The sequence below is a fragment of the Stegodyphus dumicola genome, chromosome 2 (genome assembly GCF_044657685.1).
Source record: "Stegodyphus dumicola isolate Sdum_Otavi_A_Nest chromosome 2, ASM4465768v1".
In the NCBI taxonomy this organism is placed as follows: domain Eukaryota; kingdom Metazoa; phylum Arthropoda; class Arachnida; order Araneae; family Eresidae; genus Stegodyphus; species Stegodyphus dumicola.
The window spans coordinates 264,398,717-264,417,233 of record NC_140769.1 but is presented as its reverse complement, the minus strand read 5'-3'; the positions used below and the strand labels follow the sequence as shown (position 1 = coordinate 264,417,233).

The 18,517-nt window shown below is 32.3% G+C and overlaps 1 protein-coding gene across 1 annotated transcript in view; it reads right to left on the bottom strand.

Annotated features, from left to right (window-relative positions):
- Positions 1-18,276, bottom strand: part of Sc2 (trans-2,3-enoyl-CoA reductase Sc2) — a 56,646-nt gene extending 38,370 nt beyond the window's left edge. Inside the window, exons 1-3 of the mRNA XM_035351350.2 lie at positions 18,121-18,276; positions 9,215-9,265; positions 2,031-2,082 (exon numbers count right to left, since the gene is read on the bottom strand). Of these exons, the coding sequence (XP_035207241.1) occupies positions 2,031-2,082; positions 9,215-9,265; positions 18,121-18,126 (109 nt within the window). The 5' untranslated portion in view covers positions 18,127-18,276. The remainder of the gene's footprint in view (positions 1-2,030; positions 2,083-9,214; positions 9,266-18,120) is intronic.
- Between the last annotated feature and the right edge of the window lie 241 nt (positions 18,277-18,517).

The window sequence follows — 18,517 nt, the reverse complement described above, 5'->3', positions numbered from 1 at the left end:
GGACAGAAACCAACTATGGCACACAATTGACAAAGTGTCGTCGCACACTACCGTACATGTCATGCGTGCTGCCTCACTGCTACCTAGTATGAATGATGATGTGTCAGCGCATGCACACATTCATTTTCAGGACGAATTGAGGACTGGTGTCAGGTGTTCCGAGAGCCAAGAGATTTTCGTTAGAATTAGTTTTTGTTCGTTATCCGAACACAAAAATCTTTCCTGAAAGTGTTTGTTGTCCGATTTGTTCGCTAACCGATCACCTGTCCGAACTGTTCGAAACCGATGTTCAATAATTCCTGAAGTATATAATGTGGATTTTCAGAGGAAGCTTCCTTCAACAAGTTCATGTTTCCAAAGGACGGTCATCCAAAATGGTCATAATCTTCATGGCTGAAATTTCCACACTTCAACTTCTCAAACTACCTTCCAACTCTGTCATCAGAAACAGCACTTTGACCTACAAATTTTATGAATAGTCTGACTAGTACTTTTTTCCTTTTTCAAAATAAAAGAGCATAACATGGGTTCTCCATTCTTAGCACAGTAAAAAAATGTGCCACAACATATACCAGGATTATGCAATGTGAGCAGATGATATTTACATTTCTGCTTCAATCAAACCACTCCTCATCAGTAGAAATAAAATAGCAAATTAGGCCAAATGTAATGCCACACCAAAATACCTCATACAGACATTTAAGGGAGGGGGAAATCCAAATTAATGCCTTTAACTGAATAATAACAACACAGGTTTCATTCATGACAATAAAACTAAGTAACATAAAATAAAATAAGGTAATATTAAGGAAGTAACAAGAAGCAGTTACAACCCATTCTCCTAAAATTGAGATGTGAAGTTCCCCCCCAGAAGATGTTAATGGGTGATTGCCTGCTAATAGCCAATTGCTGTATTCTTTTTATAATGCATATTTAAATATTTTATTAACAACCACATCCAAGACATTGCATCTGGGATATCATACCACCAATATTAAGATCGAAATTAAGTGTTTCAATTTTTTCCTTAACAACTGATGTGAGGTGGCCTTGAAATCCATGAAAGATTAGCTCATCAAGAATTTACAGCAGAGAATGAGTGTTTCTTGGAGAACCTGGCTGTTTCTTCAATACCACAATCAAACAGTCTAATACCAATTCCTCTGTCATCTAACTTTTTTCTTGGACCCGAAAAATGATTACAAGATGAAGCTTTTCTTGAAGCATTATTTTACGTTTCAATATAATGCAAGATAGAAGTTTTCGTTCATCAGCAGTAAGAGTAAGCACAGCAGTAATTCTGGACTTGACGTGACTAGTTGACTTCAATAGGACCGTTATTCAAATTGCAAAACACATATAATTGTAATACATGTTAATATACTGCCTAAATTACTAAATATTTAAAATAACAAATTTTGTAATTTAAATATAAGGATAGTAAAAAAGGGATAAAGGATTTTGTTTGAAAAGGATTATCTTTAAAACAAAATGCAGAAAACTATAGAAAAGATACTTAACAGTGATATTAACTAAAACAACGTGCCATAGAACAAATGCTAAAAATACTATAGCAACAAGAATAGGTCTAAGTTACGTAAATTTGCAGGACTAGTTGTGAGAGTTAAACTTCTTCAGCTGAAGGAGTGAACATCAAAGGGGAATCCTTTATTGATGAAGAAGGTTCTATTTAACCTTCAAAATTAGTCATGCAAAATTACATAACTTAATGATTCTTGTTAATATAAATTCTTAATATTTATTACTGTAATATTAGTTTTTAACTGCAATATTTCTTACAAAATACTTTAGCTATCACACAGCAAATATTTCCTTCTTACACGATTCACTTAAACACTTAAGTTAATGTTACTTTTAGGACATTCAATGTAATTAAAATAAATAATAAAAATAAATTTTATAATTCTAATATTTTTAGAAAAATGAAAAAAGGAAAAAAAGTAGAAACACGTCCGTTTTGGTAATAAATGACAAATATTAGGAATTAATATATTAAAATAACAACTTACTAATTTTATGAATTTCTTTCTTCACATCATAGATTGTGCTTGTAGGTGGCAACTAAAATAAAATAAAGACACAATAAATGATTACAGAGGAATAAATAAAAGAATTTAAATTTCAAAATTCCCCAAAATAAAGCTCCAAGCATAAAAAAATGCCTTGCTGGGACCAGTGACTAGTACTCAGCTGTGGATCATTCAATTCAGCTTACGTGACCTGAATTATTTTACGCTTCTGCAGCTGAAGAAGGTTCTTCATTTAAACTTCCAAAATTAGTCATGCAAATTTATGAAATTATGCTGATTCTTGTTCCCTAAGCATCTCCAATATCAGCTCATCTGATTAGCCTAGTTTAATGTTAAAGGCTAAGCACCTACTTTTGAAGAAATATGATGACATAAACAAAAAATACTGAATAAATTTATTCTTCTTCCATTAAATCCATTCTTCTTCCATTGCATGCTCATTAAAGTAATAATGTGCAAATATTCAAAATTGGCATTTTTAAATTTAAAGAAATTTTGTAAAAATAACAAAACCTAACTTCCTTTCTTTAGTTTTTATATATTCCATACATTCCTTTTATACATGTTACACCTATATTAAAAAAAAAAAAAAGTACTGGGGACTTTTCCATTATGTGCTCGAAAACTACACAAATTTCCTAAAGAAATAGTCAACACAATGAGGAGAAGGGGGGAAAAATTGTAAGCAACCTATAAACATCTTAATTTACTATTCTGGGCCCCCATTTTTCTTTTTTTAAACTATTATTTTTTATTTTGCTCTGGCTTTCAAAATTTCTCTTGTTATAACTATGCTTTTTTTTTGGGCCCCCCCCCCAAAAAAAGCAAGGGGAATCTTTCAAACAACAAGGCAGATCCAATAGATTTTCAATGATGTGGTATTAACCCTTTAGAATTAAAATGCTCCAATCTCCATAACATGATTTTATTTATGAAAAAAGATGGTACTTACATGTTATTGCAACCATCTTAGTAGAAGTTGCCAAATTTTCAGAATGTGCCAAACTCTGGCAACCATGCACATAATCACTCTTCAGGTAACCATTCTTATAACTATCCTTCAGTCAAGCAATGTCGCCATTTTCGTTTGCATTCTTATTGTTGTATTCAAGTTATAATGATTTTTATAATTAAACCAAGATATATTTTTGCTTTAAACTTAGTTTTAAAGTATGCACTTGCATAATTTGACAGAAATGGATGAAACTTGAGTAAAATTTCTGCAAGAATACATAATTTTGCCACAAAATCTCTACAGGGAACAATGAAGAGATGCCTTTGGTAGATAGAGATCTGCATGATGAGTCTGCAATTCTCTGTTCTTTTTGAGAAAATAGATTGTTGTGTACTTGGAGGAAAGAATATTGGGGAAAAAAAAAATTACAGAAAGATTTGGAAACGAATGTGTTTCTTTTTTTAACATATCATGAAATCCTTATTTAACAACTAAAAATTGTATTTAAAATCGCCAAAATATGTTGATTTTTCATATGTTGATAATATTTATCCACTTAGATATATATTGCTAGTTTGGGAACCTTTTTAAAAAATGTCATGAAAACCACTAACTCATACACAATAACTTTTAATCCAAGCAACTTTTACCTTTTCATCTGTAAAAAATCACTAAATTATACAAAGTTGGCTGCATTAATATGTAAGTACCAAAAAGATAGGGTTAAATGGAGATGCTGCTCTTGTAAGAATCAAATCAGCATCAGGAATTCTCATCTCCCATTCACAACTGTCATAAGATTCATTTATTTATGGTCAATGGAATTGACATTCATCAAAATTTGTGAGAAACTTCCCATGTCACACACTACTGTCGTACTGGATTAATTATTTATGGGAAATTTGCACGGACGACCTTTTGGACAATGAAAAGAAAAAGATGCGAGGACCAGGCAAATTGCTGAAATAGACGAAAGCCTTTTTACCAAGAGGAAGAATAATGTCAGGTATATTTTCTGACCACAATGGGTTTTGAGAGGAATTTGCTATGATACAAAAGTTACATTCCTTGTTGCTGATCCAAATAGAGGAGTAAACCATCTGCTAAAAAATATTCAAGAAAATGTAAACGAAAGGTTAATTATCTACTCCAACTTGTTGGAAGGTGTATAAGATGGACAACACTTTAAAGTAAATCACAACTTCAACTTTGTAGACCAAGAAACCTACTAAAAAATATGAAGACAGCAGATCGCCTATGAAAGTCAGCCAAAAAAAGAAAAAAAAAAAAAAAAATAATAATGCAGGATTGCCCAACATTAACCATCATATTTAGCAAATTTGTATGGTGAAAAAATTTAAAAGTGAATAAAAAAGTTTTATTGGATTTTATCATGGCAGTGGCTGTTAAAAAGTTTCCACTGGAAATCAACACCAAGATCTGAGAAACCCCATGCAGTTTATGCCAATAAATAATTATTTAATATCTTAATATTTTATATTTTTTTAATATTTATTTTGTGCATTTGATAAAAATGTAGGCCATCTAGTCAACAATAAGAAAATTTGTTTTGATTGTGAGCACATAGTAGAAAAGACAGATTGAGGGTACATAATGGAAAAGTACCAAATTCTGTATTCATGATAAAAATAAGACAAAAAAAGTCTGACTCCTGTACAATAAAAACTGACCGAGATATTTAATTATAAAATTTGCATTTTTGACTTCAACGTACTATTAGGGCTTGGTTAATAAATAAGAATAATTTCAGAATAAACCCTCCCTTAAAATGCCATTCAATGATATTGTTTAGTCATTTATCAGTTTCTTTAATTTATACTATTGTTATATTTGGTATACTGAAAAAAAAATTTCACACAAATAATTTATAATAGTCTAAAAAGACATTATTAAAATTCTCATAAAGTTTTATCACTTTAAACCTGTAATGTTGTAACAATAAAAAATTCACTAAACTACAATTATTTTTTATTTATAATTAATACAAATAATATCACAAATTAGTTGCAAGCTGGTATTTTCTAGAATACAAATTCTATGAGATTCTGTGAATAAGATTTACATTTTGAAATCTGATATGTCATAAATTCATGCAAATTTTAAAATAAAAGGAATGTACAATGAAACAGATCAGAATAACATGACACTATGCATTTATTTTAAAGATGTTTAACATGACCACCGACACAAGGTATTAGGCAAGCAAGGTGCAATCACTATGCCTATTACAGCTGAGTATAAAAATGTTGGCATTAATGAAACAAACTGGCATCTTTCAATTCCATCAAAGTGGCTGGGGAACTCCGGTACACGACAGACTTTAAACAAAAATAACCATAGTCTGTCAGGATAAAGTCTGGTAACCATGACTCAGCTTATAACTCAGTCTTCAGAAAAATCTTGACTTCAACTGCAACACTGGGTAGGGCACCAATCTGCATGAAAGTGATTACAGGAAACGCATGTCTTTCTTGCAATGCAGGCAGAACTTCATGCAAAAGCATAACATACCATTCTGCAGTGAGTCTACAGGTGTTCCAACACAATACAGGACAATTCAAAAAAAAAAAAAAAAAAAAAAAAAAAAAGGCCCAGAATGAAAGACATAGTGAAACCACAACAAACAATCACATGAGGAGAATGCAGCCTTGATTAAGTAGTCATGAGGGCTTGATGTCATCCAATTGCAACTGCTTTGTGTATTGACATCACAGTGTAATGAAAAGTTGGCTTCATTCATCCAGATGATGTTCAGTAACCATTGTGGATCGTGTTCCATTTGTGCCAATGCCCATGTAGTAAAGTTTTATCTTTCATCTATATCTGCTGGTAATAACTGGTGAAGCGCCTGTATTTTTTATGCATTCAGATTGAAGATTCAGTGTGAAATAATATGTTGAATCGATAATTCCAGAGTCCCCATTATTCTTACAACTTCAGGAGCACTACCACTCCTTGTTGATGTCTTAGCTGCCAATTCTTTCATGATACTTTGTACAACATGGACGCACTCCATGTTCAAGGATGGTCTGCCGTTTCATGGATTATTTTCCAAATGCTCCATTTCCTCAAAATTTTGTACTACATTCAGTATCCCATTCATTCAAATAGAGCTTTTTTTGCACCTTCAGTCCTTTTACTATGCAAAACTTGCACAATGCAATACTTGTGGATTTACCATTTTTTGTAGAAAAGTTAAACCACCAACATTTGATTTGCTAATGACAGCATGTTGCTAGCAATGAATGACAAATCCACTTCCAGCCAATTGCTTCACTGCTAGCTCGATTTGCATAAAACATCTCAGTATAACGTGTAAGCACCCTCTTTTGGTTACTTTAGAAATAATTTTTTTCCTTTTATACATGGAAAAAAATCCAATAAGCAGGACAATTCTTTCTGATTGTTGTGCTGAAATCTATATGTATTATTATTCATATTAGCCGGAAAAAAAATCTTGTAATACTTTTAAGTGTCACATTAGAAGATCTGTAAATGTTACAATTATAAAAAGTGGCAAATGTTGTGTTAAATCAACTATGATCTGGAGATATCCCACTCAAATAATGTGTAAACATATTAACCATTTTTCTCCATACTACAAAAGATATAATTCCACTAAAAACTATAGTTCCATGATTTTTAGTGATCTGACTTTTTTTAAATAAGTGACGGAACATGCATTGTTCATATAAAATTCATAAATTATGAAAAAAATCAATATGCTTAGTTTCTAGATTTCAAATCAATATCAATCTTAATTTCTGCTCATTTGAACCAGGGGTGCAAAAAGCATGCAGTGGCAGAATCCCCCAATGAGATACAGACTTTCCCTCCTTTAACAGTAAATTCCCTCATCGACCCCTCACCCCGCAGCACATAATTAACACCCCTTCTGGCAGAATGCCAGAGGTTACATTTAGGATGACTGAATTATAGGCATAATGTGAAAAGTTACAAAGGAGAAGGATATTGTATATTGAGCAATTCCAGAATAATGTCTGTAATAATATGCTGCAAATTACTGTTGTAGGGAGAAGCTAATGTCGATTAAATGGTGTAAGTGCAACTACTAAAGTTCTGAATATACAATTACCAACTGGAATAGTTTTATGAGAATATGCTCTCTACATCTAATTTGACAACTATAGGACATTAGGTGGACATGAAAAATTGTTGAAGTAGATAAAAGCCTATTCATTTGGAAGGGGGAGGGAATGTTGACAAGGTTCTTATGCATCAGTTGATATCTGGCCAGTTATACCTAGAAACAGGCGAATATTCTCTCAGTTTTTCGAATTCCAAATAAAGAAGCAATAAATCAATAATTGCTATGCATACACAAAATGTTTAAAGACATGCGTACATAAAATATTGGGATTTTGCTAAGTGGCAGAACAAAGAATAGCACTATTTTATTTTCACAGCCCACGTGATAAAGAACAGTACTTTATGTAAAAGAACTGTACTTTAACGGATTTGATAAAGAGTAATATCATAAGTTTTTTTTTTTTTTTTTTTCTCAATTTAAATATTGTAAAAAAAAGTTGCCAAACTATGCAAAATATGGTAATTTCATGAATTTGATGAACCACATAATATCATAAGCCTTTTTTCAATTTTAGCATTGTAAAAAAAAATTTCATAATTTTTAATTTACTGAGGACTGAGGAAGATGCATATTATTTTTCCAGGAAAAGATATATTACCTTGAAAAGGAATATGTATAAATGGATATGAAATGAAACTATATGTAAACAAAAGTACCTGAAGCTGTAATGTGAAAAGTTTAAAAAAAAAAAAAAAAAAAACTGACTCCTGGTTTAGTAGTTCCAGAATATCATTTCTAACAATTATTGACAGTTTTCCCAAGCCACGAAAAAACAATGCTGGAAGGATACTTTCACAACAGCAGATATTTTGCCGGCTATGCCGTGAAAGTGGCAAGTGTTTTCTTGTTCAGGTTCCAAATCAGAAAGCAGGCACAGTGATATCAACAACTGCAGACCATCTAGTAGAAGCATCAATGCATTCAGATTGTTGGAGAGCCTATAGAGTGGGTTATAGCCACTTAACTGTGAATCACACATTTAATTTTGTTAATCCAACAATGGGTGCTCACATCCAAAATGTGGAAAGACTGTGAGGCTCTGTTAAATGGTGAAACAAAAAGCAAAGTTGTACGGCTCGACATCATCTGGAGTCGTATCTTTCCCAATTCATGCATCAGAAATATTTTGGGAAAGATAAGCCTTTCGATGCCATAGTAAAAGCATTCATGGAGATATGGCTGCAAAAAACTGTACGTGAGTAGTTTAAATTTGGCGGTAATCTTTGGCACCCGTTTGATAATAGAGGCCATGAAAATCAAGTAATACTTAAAAATCAACAAAGCTTGGTTCCTCAACATCACAAAACCTATCTATCTAAACTTACTTCAGGAAAAGAAAATGTTTTTGATGCTACATTAAAAGCAATCATCATGAAAATGCAACAGTCACAAATAGGACGTGAGAAGTCAATGAGAACATGCCTATAATTATAATACCATGTAAATGAAGAAGGCCATAATAATAAATATTTATTTAAAATATACCAATTTTTTATTTATTACAAGTAATAATCCAATAAAATAGCACACGATTTAAAAGAAAGCATTTAAAACATTAGCATTAACTGATAATACTAATTAATACAATATAACCTAAAACACTGTATCAATTAGCATTACCAATTAACACAATATTTCAGGCTAGGTTATTTGATTATGGCAAAGCATACAGGGACTTTCTAAGGGAAACTGGCTAATATTCACATTATGCATGGTGAAAAACCATAAAAAGGAACCAATTAGCCAGCCCATTTGCTTTGGTTTGAACACAGGCCAAACTACCAGTATTCATGGTTTTTAACCTTTCGGCCGCTGGTGGGACTAATACATAGTTTAAACGCTTTTATAAGTTTCTGCCATTCACACAGCATTATGGTGTGTGTGTATGCGTGTATCAGTAAAAAGCCAGTTTTAATCCTTGGTAAAGAACACAGTAATTGTTTGAACAGCATAAATTCTCAAGCACTCTTGAAATACAAATGTGATAACACAATACAAAGAGCAGATAATAATAAATAAAACTGTTAATAAATGATAAGACAACAAAAGAAAGAATATGTATAATATAATACTCACGTCTGTTAAATGAGCTATTAACTTCCCACTGGTACAATGGAGTACTTCTACCTATAAAAACAAATTTGAAAATTTAGGCAGTTTTTTAGAAAACATACTGCAGTATTTCACTGTTAAAGTATCAGCCATGTAAATCTGTGGTGACATTTGAAATTTTCACATTAAAACTAACATTAAACTGAATTAAGACCGACAATTAAGCTCAACATCCACTTTAAGCCAAAAAACATTGAAATGTAATTGAAAGAGAAACTTGCTTAATGTAAAATTTTAAATTCAGTGAAATGGCAAGCTTACCTAGTTGTAAATTTGCATAAAATTATCAATTTTGAAAGTGATCAGATCCAAGTCTGTCTTTTTCAAGAGAAAAATCCGTTGATACTTATGTGTTATCGCAACCACCTCAGAAGTCGCTGCCAAATTTTCAGAATGTGCCAAACTCCAGCAACCATGCACATAAGTGGTAAAAATATATTTCAAGGTAGCCCCTGGTGAAAATTGGCGATTTTTTGGCACCATTCCTGTTTACGTCCAATGCCCTCCCCAGTAAAATGGCATCCAAAACATAATTAAAACAAATACATACAATCTCAATAAACTGCATTTTTAATTAAAAAATGGAAATACATGTTATCTAATTTATGCAGTATAAAAAGGAAATATCGACTTACCTTATTTAAAAATTTCTGTTCCTTTGATATGTGTTACACAAAGAATTCCTTAACAGCATCCCAAAACTGTCTAAAATTACCTGAACTAAAATCTGTATACTGCAATCGCCACATAAATTCACGAAAATAAGAATCAAATTTAATTCAGTCTTAATCATTTTACTATTAGCTTAATACACCTATATCCACATAAAATTCAAAATCTTGTGACGTTCAGACATATGCACCCCTCGGACTTCCAGGTGCTTAATGAAACTATTTTTTTCTCAGCGACAGAATGGACAGCAGACTTTTGGAAGAAAGGTGCAGCGGAAACCTCCCTCCTAGTATGGTTTCCGGTCATAAGGGACTAATAATTCTCTTTCCAGGTTTTTAACAAAACGAGGAGAGAGTTTTGTTTAAAAAGCTTTTGATGCTGTAAACGAAAGAAAGCAGATGCATTTTAGAGTCGTAGCCACGTTAGCGGCCTTTGTATGAATTATGGTTAAAATGATTCAATTATTTTAATATTTATTCAAGGATTTCTTATTAAGTTTTTCAAAATAAATATTTTAAAAGACAACCTGTCTTTTCTAGCACCCAACACGGGTGTTCTGACATTATAGCTTTATTAAAATGGTGGCAGTGGTTCAGATGAGAAAATCCATGCAGAAATTACAGACCATCAGACTCTGAAATTCATCTTAAGTTTGTAGGACAGCCATTGTCCAAACATCATCAGTGTTTTGCAGATATTACAGATCGTCAGGTTCTGAAGAGCAGCTCGAAAAGTTATGAACATCAGTTCGAAAAAGTGATTACAGCTCTCTGAAGCGGTGAAATAAGAAATCTATGCAGAGATTGCAGACTGCCAGGCTCTGAAATTCATCTCAAGTTTGTAGGACAGCCATTGTCCGAACATCATCAGTGTTTTGCAGATTTTACAGACCGTCAGGTTCTAAAGTGCAGCACGAAAAGTTATGAACATCAGTTCAGAAAAGTGATTTACAGCTCTTCAAAGCAGTGAGATAGAATCCACGAAGAAGTTTACGGACAACAGTCCAGATAAAAAGCAACGTCAGTCTCCTGAATACAACTCATCTTCAGCAACATAAATTGTGCGATTATCTTGTGTTCGAGAAAAATTAGTACAGAAGTGTGCGGACAAGCCTTGTCCAAAGATCATCAGATAATTGTGAATGTGTAGTGTAGTGTAGTGTAGTGAAAAAGTGATACATGTGTGATCATCGTTGTGCCTGACAAAATTAGCGCAGTGCAGTGTATGGTGTTCAGTGCAGTGTATTCTTGCCGAAGATCATCAGATTATTGTGAATGTGTAGTGTAGTGTAGTGATAAGATGTCTACAATATGATATAAGTTTCTACAAATATGATATAAGTTTCTACAAATATGATATGTCTACAATTCAGGTCCCTGATATAAGTGCCTACAATTCAGATGGGTAAGTACCTTGGATTTTTATATTGAGGCAGTAAAGTAATTTAATTTGTTTCTGTAATTTAGTATATAAGTTCACATAACTGTTTTAAGTCAACTTTGTTTCTGTAAAGCTTAAAGAAATGTGCTGTTTGGGTTTTATGTTACAATAAGAAAGTATAAATTTTAGAATTTAAATCTATGTTAATAGTTTTTTTATATATCTGAAAAGTTAATGTGTTGTGCTCAAATTAAGCTTATATAATTGAATGTGTAAAGGAGAGAATTACTGTAACTTTGAAGGTTCTAAGTATAGGTGGCATTCTGACATTCATTTCTAAGATGTTTTGAATATTATAAATATTAGAATTTTCAGTTAAGGTGTGTCAAACATTATTTGTGTAAGAACAGAGAAATTTTTTTTTCTATTGAATGAGTAAAAGGGGAATGCTAGAAATCCCCAGTATTTTTTATTTTAACGGTTGTCATATTAATGTTTAGTTATGAGTATGTAGATACTATATGATTTTTATAATTAACCTTTGAACGCATATTTTAATATACCTCAAATTTTGATGAAAATATATTGTATTATCATAAGCAATTTAGTTTAATGCAACTGAATTTAAAGCTTTTAAGAGGTAATATTATCTGTAGTATTATAAGTCCTCAATTAGACAAATTTTTATTTGAACGCATAATGTGCATATTATAGTGTAAACTGTCTTGTTTTTGTTTAAGATCTGTAAAATATGCTGTGAAAAAAATTAAGGGTTCAATTTTACTCTCTCTCTGTGAAAATGATAATTGTTTAAATCAATTTTATTTATATGTAGAGTGAGGGAGCTAAAACTGTTAGGTTGTTAGCATAATTTGGTTCATATCATGGCATTCTTAGCAAAAGTTAGGAAAGAGGATCTTAAATCCTTGGCTGAAGAGTTAGGGGAAAAAGTTAGCCCTGAACTTAGGATATTGGATTTAAGACTATTGATTATGGGAAATGAATCCTATGAGGAAGAACTAGTGAAAGGCCTGTTAGAAAATATCACTTCAACGAGGTGAGAAGGGAAAAAAAGGAGCAGGAAAGAATTAGGAGAGAAGAAGAAGAGAGGCAAGATAGAATTAGGAGAGAAGAAATGGAATTTCAATTATCGAAGTTAAAATTACTAGCCGCTAATGGAAATGACTCTGTAAATGGCAGGAATGAAGAAAATGAAGTTAAGAAAAGCCATTACAATCTAAAAAAATGATTCCAAAATTTGATCCTGAAGAGAACGACATTAGTTTGTATCTAGTCATGTTTGAGCGCCAAGCAAAGCGTGCGAATCTTCACCAATCAGAATGGGTTTGGGTTTTATTGACAATTTTGCCAACTGACATAGTTTAGCTGATTATGCGAGAGCCAGAGCAGCAGACTTATGACTATGATTATGTAAAGAGGATATTGCTTAAAAGGTTTAAGCTTAGTCCAGAAAAATTTCATATCAAATCTACAGAATCCCAGAAAAACACTCGAACCACTTGGAGAGATTTTGCTTTTGAATTAAGGAATTATTTCGAAAAATAGATCACAGATTTGGAAGTTACTGATTTTGAACTTTTGAAGGATCTCATGATAACAGACTAAATGAAGTGCCATGTAAATGTCGAAGTGCGGCAGCATTTTATTGACGAATGGTCGAAGATAACGACTCCAGATAAATTATCAGAAATGCTAGAAGAGTATGAAAACGTATGTGAAACCCAGAAGAAGATATCTCCTGTTCATAGTTCTGAGTCACAATGGGAAAATAAAAATCATTTAAATTCAAGAGATCCGCAAAAGTATCACCAGTCTGGCGGGGAAGACAGATATGCCTCTGACAGAAAGGAACATCTCCAGAATCAGAATGAGCATCAATTTGATATGAGAAAACCACTTAAGTGTTATTCTTGTGATTCAACCAAACACTTAAGGCCTCAATGTCCGGAAGTTAAAAAGGATCTCAAAACTCCATTTATTGTAAATAGAGTCCAGATAATTGAAGAAGATTGTTTAGCCCCGTGTCTAACAATGGCTAAAGTGAACGGTTTTTGATATTCCAGTTTTGAGAGATACCGGGTCATGCATTGACGTAATATGCAAGAAATATCTCACTCCTTCGATGCCGATGGGTGAGAATGTTTGGGTAAAACATCCATTTGATGAGACCCCAATTGGTTTACCCTTAGCAAACGTTACAATAGAAGGAACAATTGGGCAAGTAACAACAAAAGCAGTGGTCATTCGAAATGAATTGGAACATTATCTGTTAGGAAACAGAACCGCCGAAAAATTAGCAGTAGATCAATACGATAAAGTTTTCCTTCAGGTGAAAACAGGTACTCGAGCTTCGAGTCAATCAAAGAATGAAATCGGCGGAAGTATTTGGCAGGAGACGGAACTCGAACCCTCAAGCGAAGTTTCTCCCTTCATTATAGAAAGGGGTAAAGTCTTGTCTCAATCAAAAAGGATGGAGAAAACCAATTTCTCTCTGTCTGAAACGAAGGTGAATGAACTGTCACCGCCTACAATAAAATCTTCTTTTGTAACAGACCTACAAAAGAAAAGTGACGTAAAACAATCTTGTGACTTAGTCGCATTAGACGATCACAGTAACTCTTTGGGAAATGTGTACAAGTTAAGAATTTCCTTTTTGGTTCGGCATGAACAAGAAACTGTAGATATGACAAATGATTTTTCATACCAACTAGACTCAGAAGGTTTGCAAATGCCTAAAAATTCCGTAGAATTGCCCAAGACACTGAATAGTGTAAATTTACCACGGAAAGTAGAAGAATCCCCAATTCATCATTTATATATACTAGTTCCAGATACTGAAGGGTCAAAGGGGATTAAATATAGCTACTTCATGAATGCTGTAAATCCAACTTGTAATGAAGTAGTTTTTTCTGATGTTAAAGCCAAATTAAATGTACATGTTTATTTTGAGGTCAAATGTAGCCGTTCTCATCCAGGTGTTGGGTTACTATTGAAAGATTATCAGAAACGGAAAATTAAAAATATGCAAGGTTTCCCTTTTCAGCCTGGCTAAATATCTAATTAATATTAAACTTTAGGAATGTATATTGTATATTACATTTTTCAGAAAATTATACATTCTTTATTAGGATGTGTATAATTTAATATTATTCTTTATTAGGATGTGTATATTTAGTCTCAGTATCATGTTGATTATATGTTTTTTAATGGCCTCAATATAGTTCTTGTTATGTTTATCCTTGGTACTTAGCCCAGTGTTGTAGGAAAAAAAAAAGTATTAGTGCTAATTATTAGTTAATTTTATTATTAATAATTATTAGTTAGTTTTATTATTAAGACTTGCTGTGGTAAGGTACGAGGAATTGGAGTTCTGAAACGAGGGGAGGAGATGTGACGTTCAGACATGTGCATCCCTCGGACTTCTAGGTGGTTAATGAGACTATTTTTTTCTCAGCGACAAAATGGACAGCAGACCTTTGGAAGAAAGGTGCAGCAGAAACCCCCCTCCTAGTGTGGTTTCCAGTCATAAGGGACTAATTATTCTCTTTTCTGGTTTTTAACAAAACGAGGAGAGAGCTTTGTTTAAAAAGCTTTTGATGCTGTAAACGAGTGAAAGCAGACACATTTTAGCGTTGTTGCCGCGTCAGCGGCCTTTGCATAAATTATGGTTAAAATTATTCAATTATTTTAATATTTATTCAAGAATTTCTTATTGAGTTTTTCAAAATAAATATTTTAAAAGACAACTTGTCTTTTCTTGCACCCAACACGGGTTTTCTGACTTATCTCAGTAATACTCAAATGACTCTAATCAAACCATGATCCCTTTCTAATGAAACACTTTATATAGTGAGCATTTGAACCTTTCTTGCGAAAAACCCATTTAAAGACATCTGAACGATCTTCACGTTTGACCATACTTATTTCCTTTGCACAAGCAGAACACTTATAATGATTACCAAGTAAACCTTCATTTAAACACCATTAATGCTTCTTTTCCCATTCATTCCAAATCATACAGAAACTTCGGATTAAACTTATCACAGGCAGCCAATTTACGGTGTACAGCACAAAATAAGAAACGTACTTCCTACATGATATCCAACTCAGAAATAAGCTCTGAGAAATTAAAATCACTGCGATGACTCGTTACAACCAATCACATCATAATAGGACATAATATCACATCATAACTTTCATCATAACTCGGTTACTATACATGAAACAACAACTTCGCGATAATCCAAGGGATAACCCTAAAATTAGGTCCAAAATTAAAATCCAAGGGATAAACAAATTAGTAAATGAGAGACTTTAATGCCATTATAAAGCTAATAATATTATTAACATAAATACATTATCACCAAATAATGTGATTTGTTACCAATATTGGGTAAGCAAGATATTACAGTAAAATCAATCACAAAATCATCAAAAAGTTTTCCTTGATTTAATGTGTATCTAAATTAATTCTCAATAAGCCAGTTTAATTTTTTTTTTTTAAATGAAAATAGATTGATGTTTACATGGACAAAGTTCATGGACTTTGTCCATGTATACATCAATCTATTTCAAATCCATTACAATTCACTATAATCAAAGTTCGATGTGCGCATGAACACAGACTTTGTGTAAATCTTCGACTTCTTATTTTGGTTTTGTGCAGTGGCCATCTTGAAATCATGCATTCCTGGAGCAGATCTAGGAATAAAAAAAAAGAATCGCCAAAAAACAAAGGGCACCCAATTGTAAACTTTTACCAAATTGCAAAGTTTGAGAGAAATATCATCAAGTAAGGCATTGATTTGCTAGAAAGCTTCTTTTCTGTTTTAGTCAATGTTTGAAAATTAAGCTAAAAAGTAGCCTTAATTTGATGAAAATTCTGAATAACTGTATCGATTTTGAAGAAGATCAGATACAAGTCCTTACCTTTACTTAAGCAAAACTTGAACATGATTTACTTTTACAGATAAAGCAAAACTGTAAAGGTAAATAAGGCGACTTGCACAAAATACTTTTGAGGATAAATGCACAGTTAATGTAAATGATAACAGATGCTTATTAACGCATAGTTAATAGAAATAATGGTTGAAATTTACTGTACAGTTCCGCTTGGTTTCTGTCTGAAAAAATCACCAAGTGGTATTGATTCTTCATGAAATCTGGAAGCCCACTATGTGAAGTAGGTTTTTTGGTAACCTTAATGTTGATAATGTTAGTGAAACTAGTCTTCGGGAAAATTGCGAATATTGCCAAATGTGTTGTGATAAGTTGAGATTTTGGCTATTTTTTGTAATAGTAACCCTTTCGAATAGACCAGAGATTTTGACTTGCAGTGTTTGGTTGTACGTGCATAATGTTTTATAAAAGTGGTACCTGTAAGTTTGCTTAGTGTTATAAATGAGCATATTATTCCAGATACGACTATAATTTCTGAGTTCTGGAAGAAGAAATAGAAGGAAAGAATTTATGGCTTTCTTGGACGCTATTATACATATTTATCTGCTATTAACAGCGGAAGAGCCGAAACGACCAGTTATTTAATTTAATTGCTTACGTGGACGAGATGCTAGAGGGAGGCATTAATGTATGCACATGAAGCAAAGATATGTTAAAGAGTTGGCATTTTATTCATTTATCAGTGTCTGTGTGTTAATTTTTGTTGAAAGATTTGTTGTTTAAAGTTTTTATGTTAGGAAATATGTATTTTTGGTTATTTATTCGTGTTTGTGTGTTAAGACAGCGGTGAATTTTTTCTGGTTAACACAATAGTTTAAACTTGTTTTAGCTTTCTCATTTTGTTTAAGTGAAAATAGATCGATGTGTACATGGATAAAGTTAAATTAGTGAGCAATGCTTAGTTTCTGCAATTCTCTAATGTTTTTTTAAGTTAAAATAGGCCGATGTGTACATAGACGCCGAGCTTGTGTAAATGTTCGATTTTCTGTAGGGGTGGTACTGATGTTGGCATAAAAAAATCAATGATTCGCCTAGTGGAACTGCAAAGATTAACTGAAATAATTACAGAGGCAAATGCTGAATAAGTTAAATAGGGGAAAAATATATTGGCTAAATATTCATGCAGTTCACTGAAATTTGTGCATATTATTTAGTCAAATTTATTTTAATTACCAATAATATAAAGCTGCCAATGTTGGCAAGTTACCACTATAGAAATCAAAGCTAATGCTTAATTTGCCAAATAATGTCAAAACGCAAATAACAAATCCTTTGTTTTTAGAGATGATTATCAGAAATTCATACTGGAAGTCAAATAGACAACAATATTGCACATTTTTTTCCCATTTAAATAAATATTCATTCAATCAACTTTATGAATATTATTTAGCAAAGATTTTTTTTCTTTTTCATGTGTAAACTATGGTAATTAAAGTTTAAATTAGTAAACCTTTAAAATATCAAAGACCATACTTAATAAATCTTGCTAATAACTTTGCTTTCCTAAAATAAATGAAAATTTTGGCAAGAAGATATTAACTTCGAATTACGTAATAATTTTTCCGCAATTAGCAATAGCTGGACTAATGAGCAGGAAAGTTTCCTGGTTACAAGGAAAACAGAATTTCCCAGTGTTCGAAACAAAAACAAAATCATCAAGGCCATTTGCGATAATTAAAATTGGATTTTCTTACAATAGTAACAATTTCAAATATTTTAAACTGGAATGCAGTTGATTTTGAAAGTAAACTTCGGTAAACTGAAGCATTTATGCAACTTCAATTATACTATTAATAAATAAATAATTAAATTTATAACTTTCAATAATATAATCTTACCTCCATGATGTTTTCGGAAGCTAACCTTTGCAAGTTACGATGACTTCCCTTCGAAATTAAATATCGTATGATATGCACGCACGGGCGAAAACCGGAATACAGTATTGGCAATCCTCACGTATTTCTGCCCTGTGCTTGAGTGAACTCTTTACAGAAAAGTAGAGCCGACGAAGCAGACGAAAAGTTGTGCGGTGTGCATCCGCGAAACGGTAGTTACTAAACATTTCTTTCAATAAAAGTTAATGCATGAGAGAAGGAATAAAACTGAGAAAAAAAAGACCGTTTAATTTTATATAACAAGCTTTTTGCTCAAATTGCGATATAAGGTTGATTTCTTTATTATCAATTGTCAATTATTAGCTTTTGAATAATTTAAAAAAGAAAGAAAAGAGAAAAG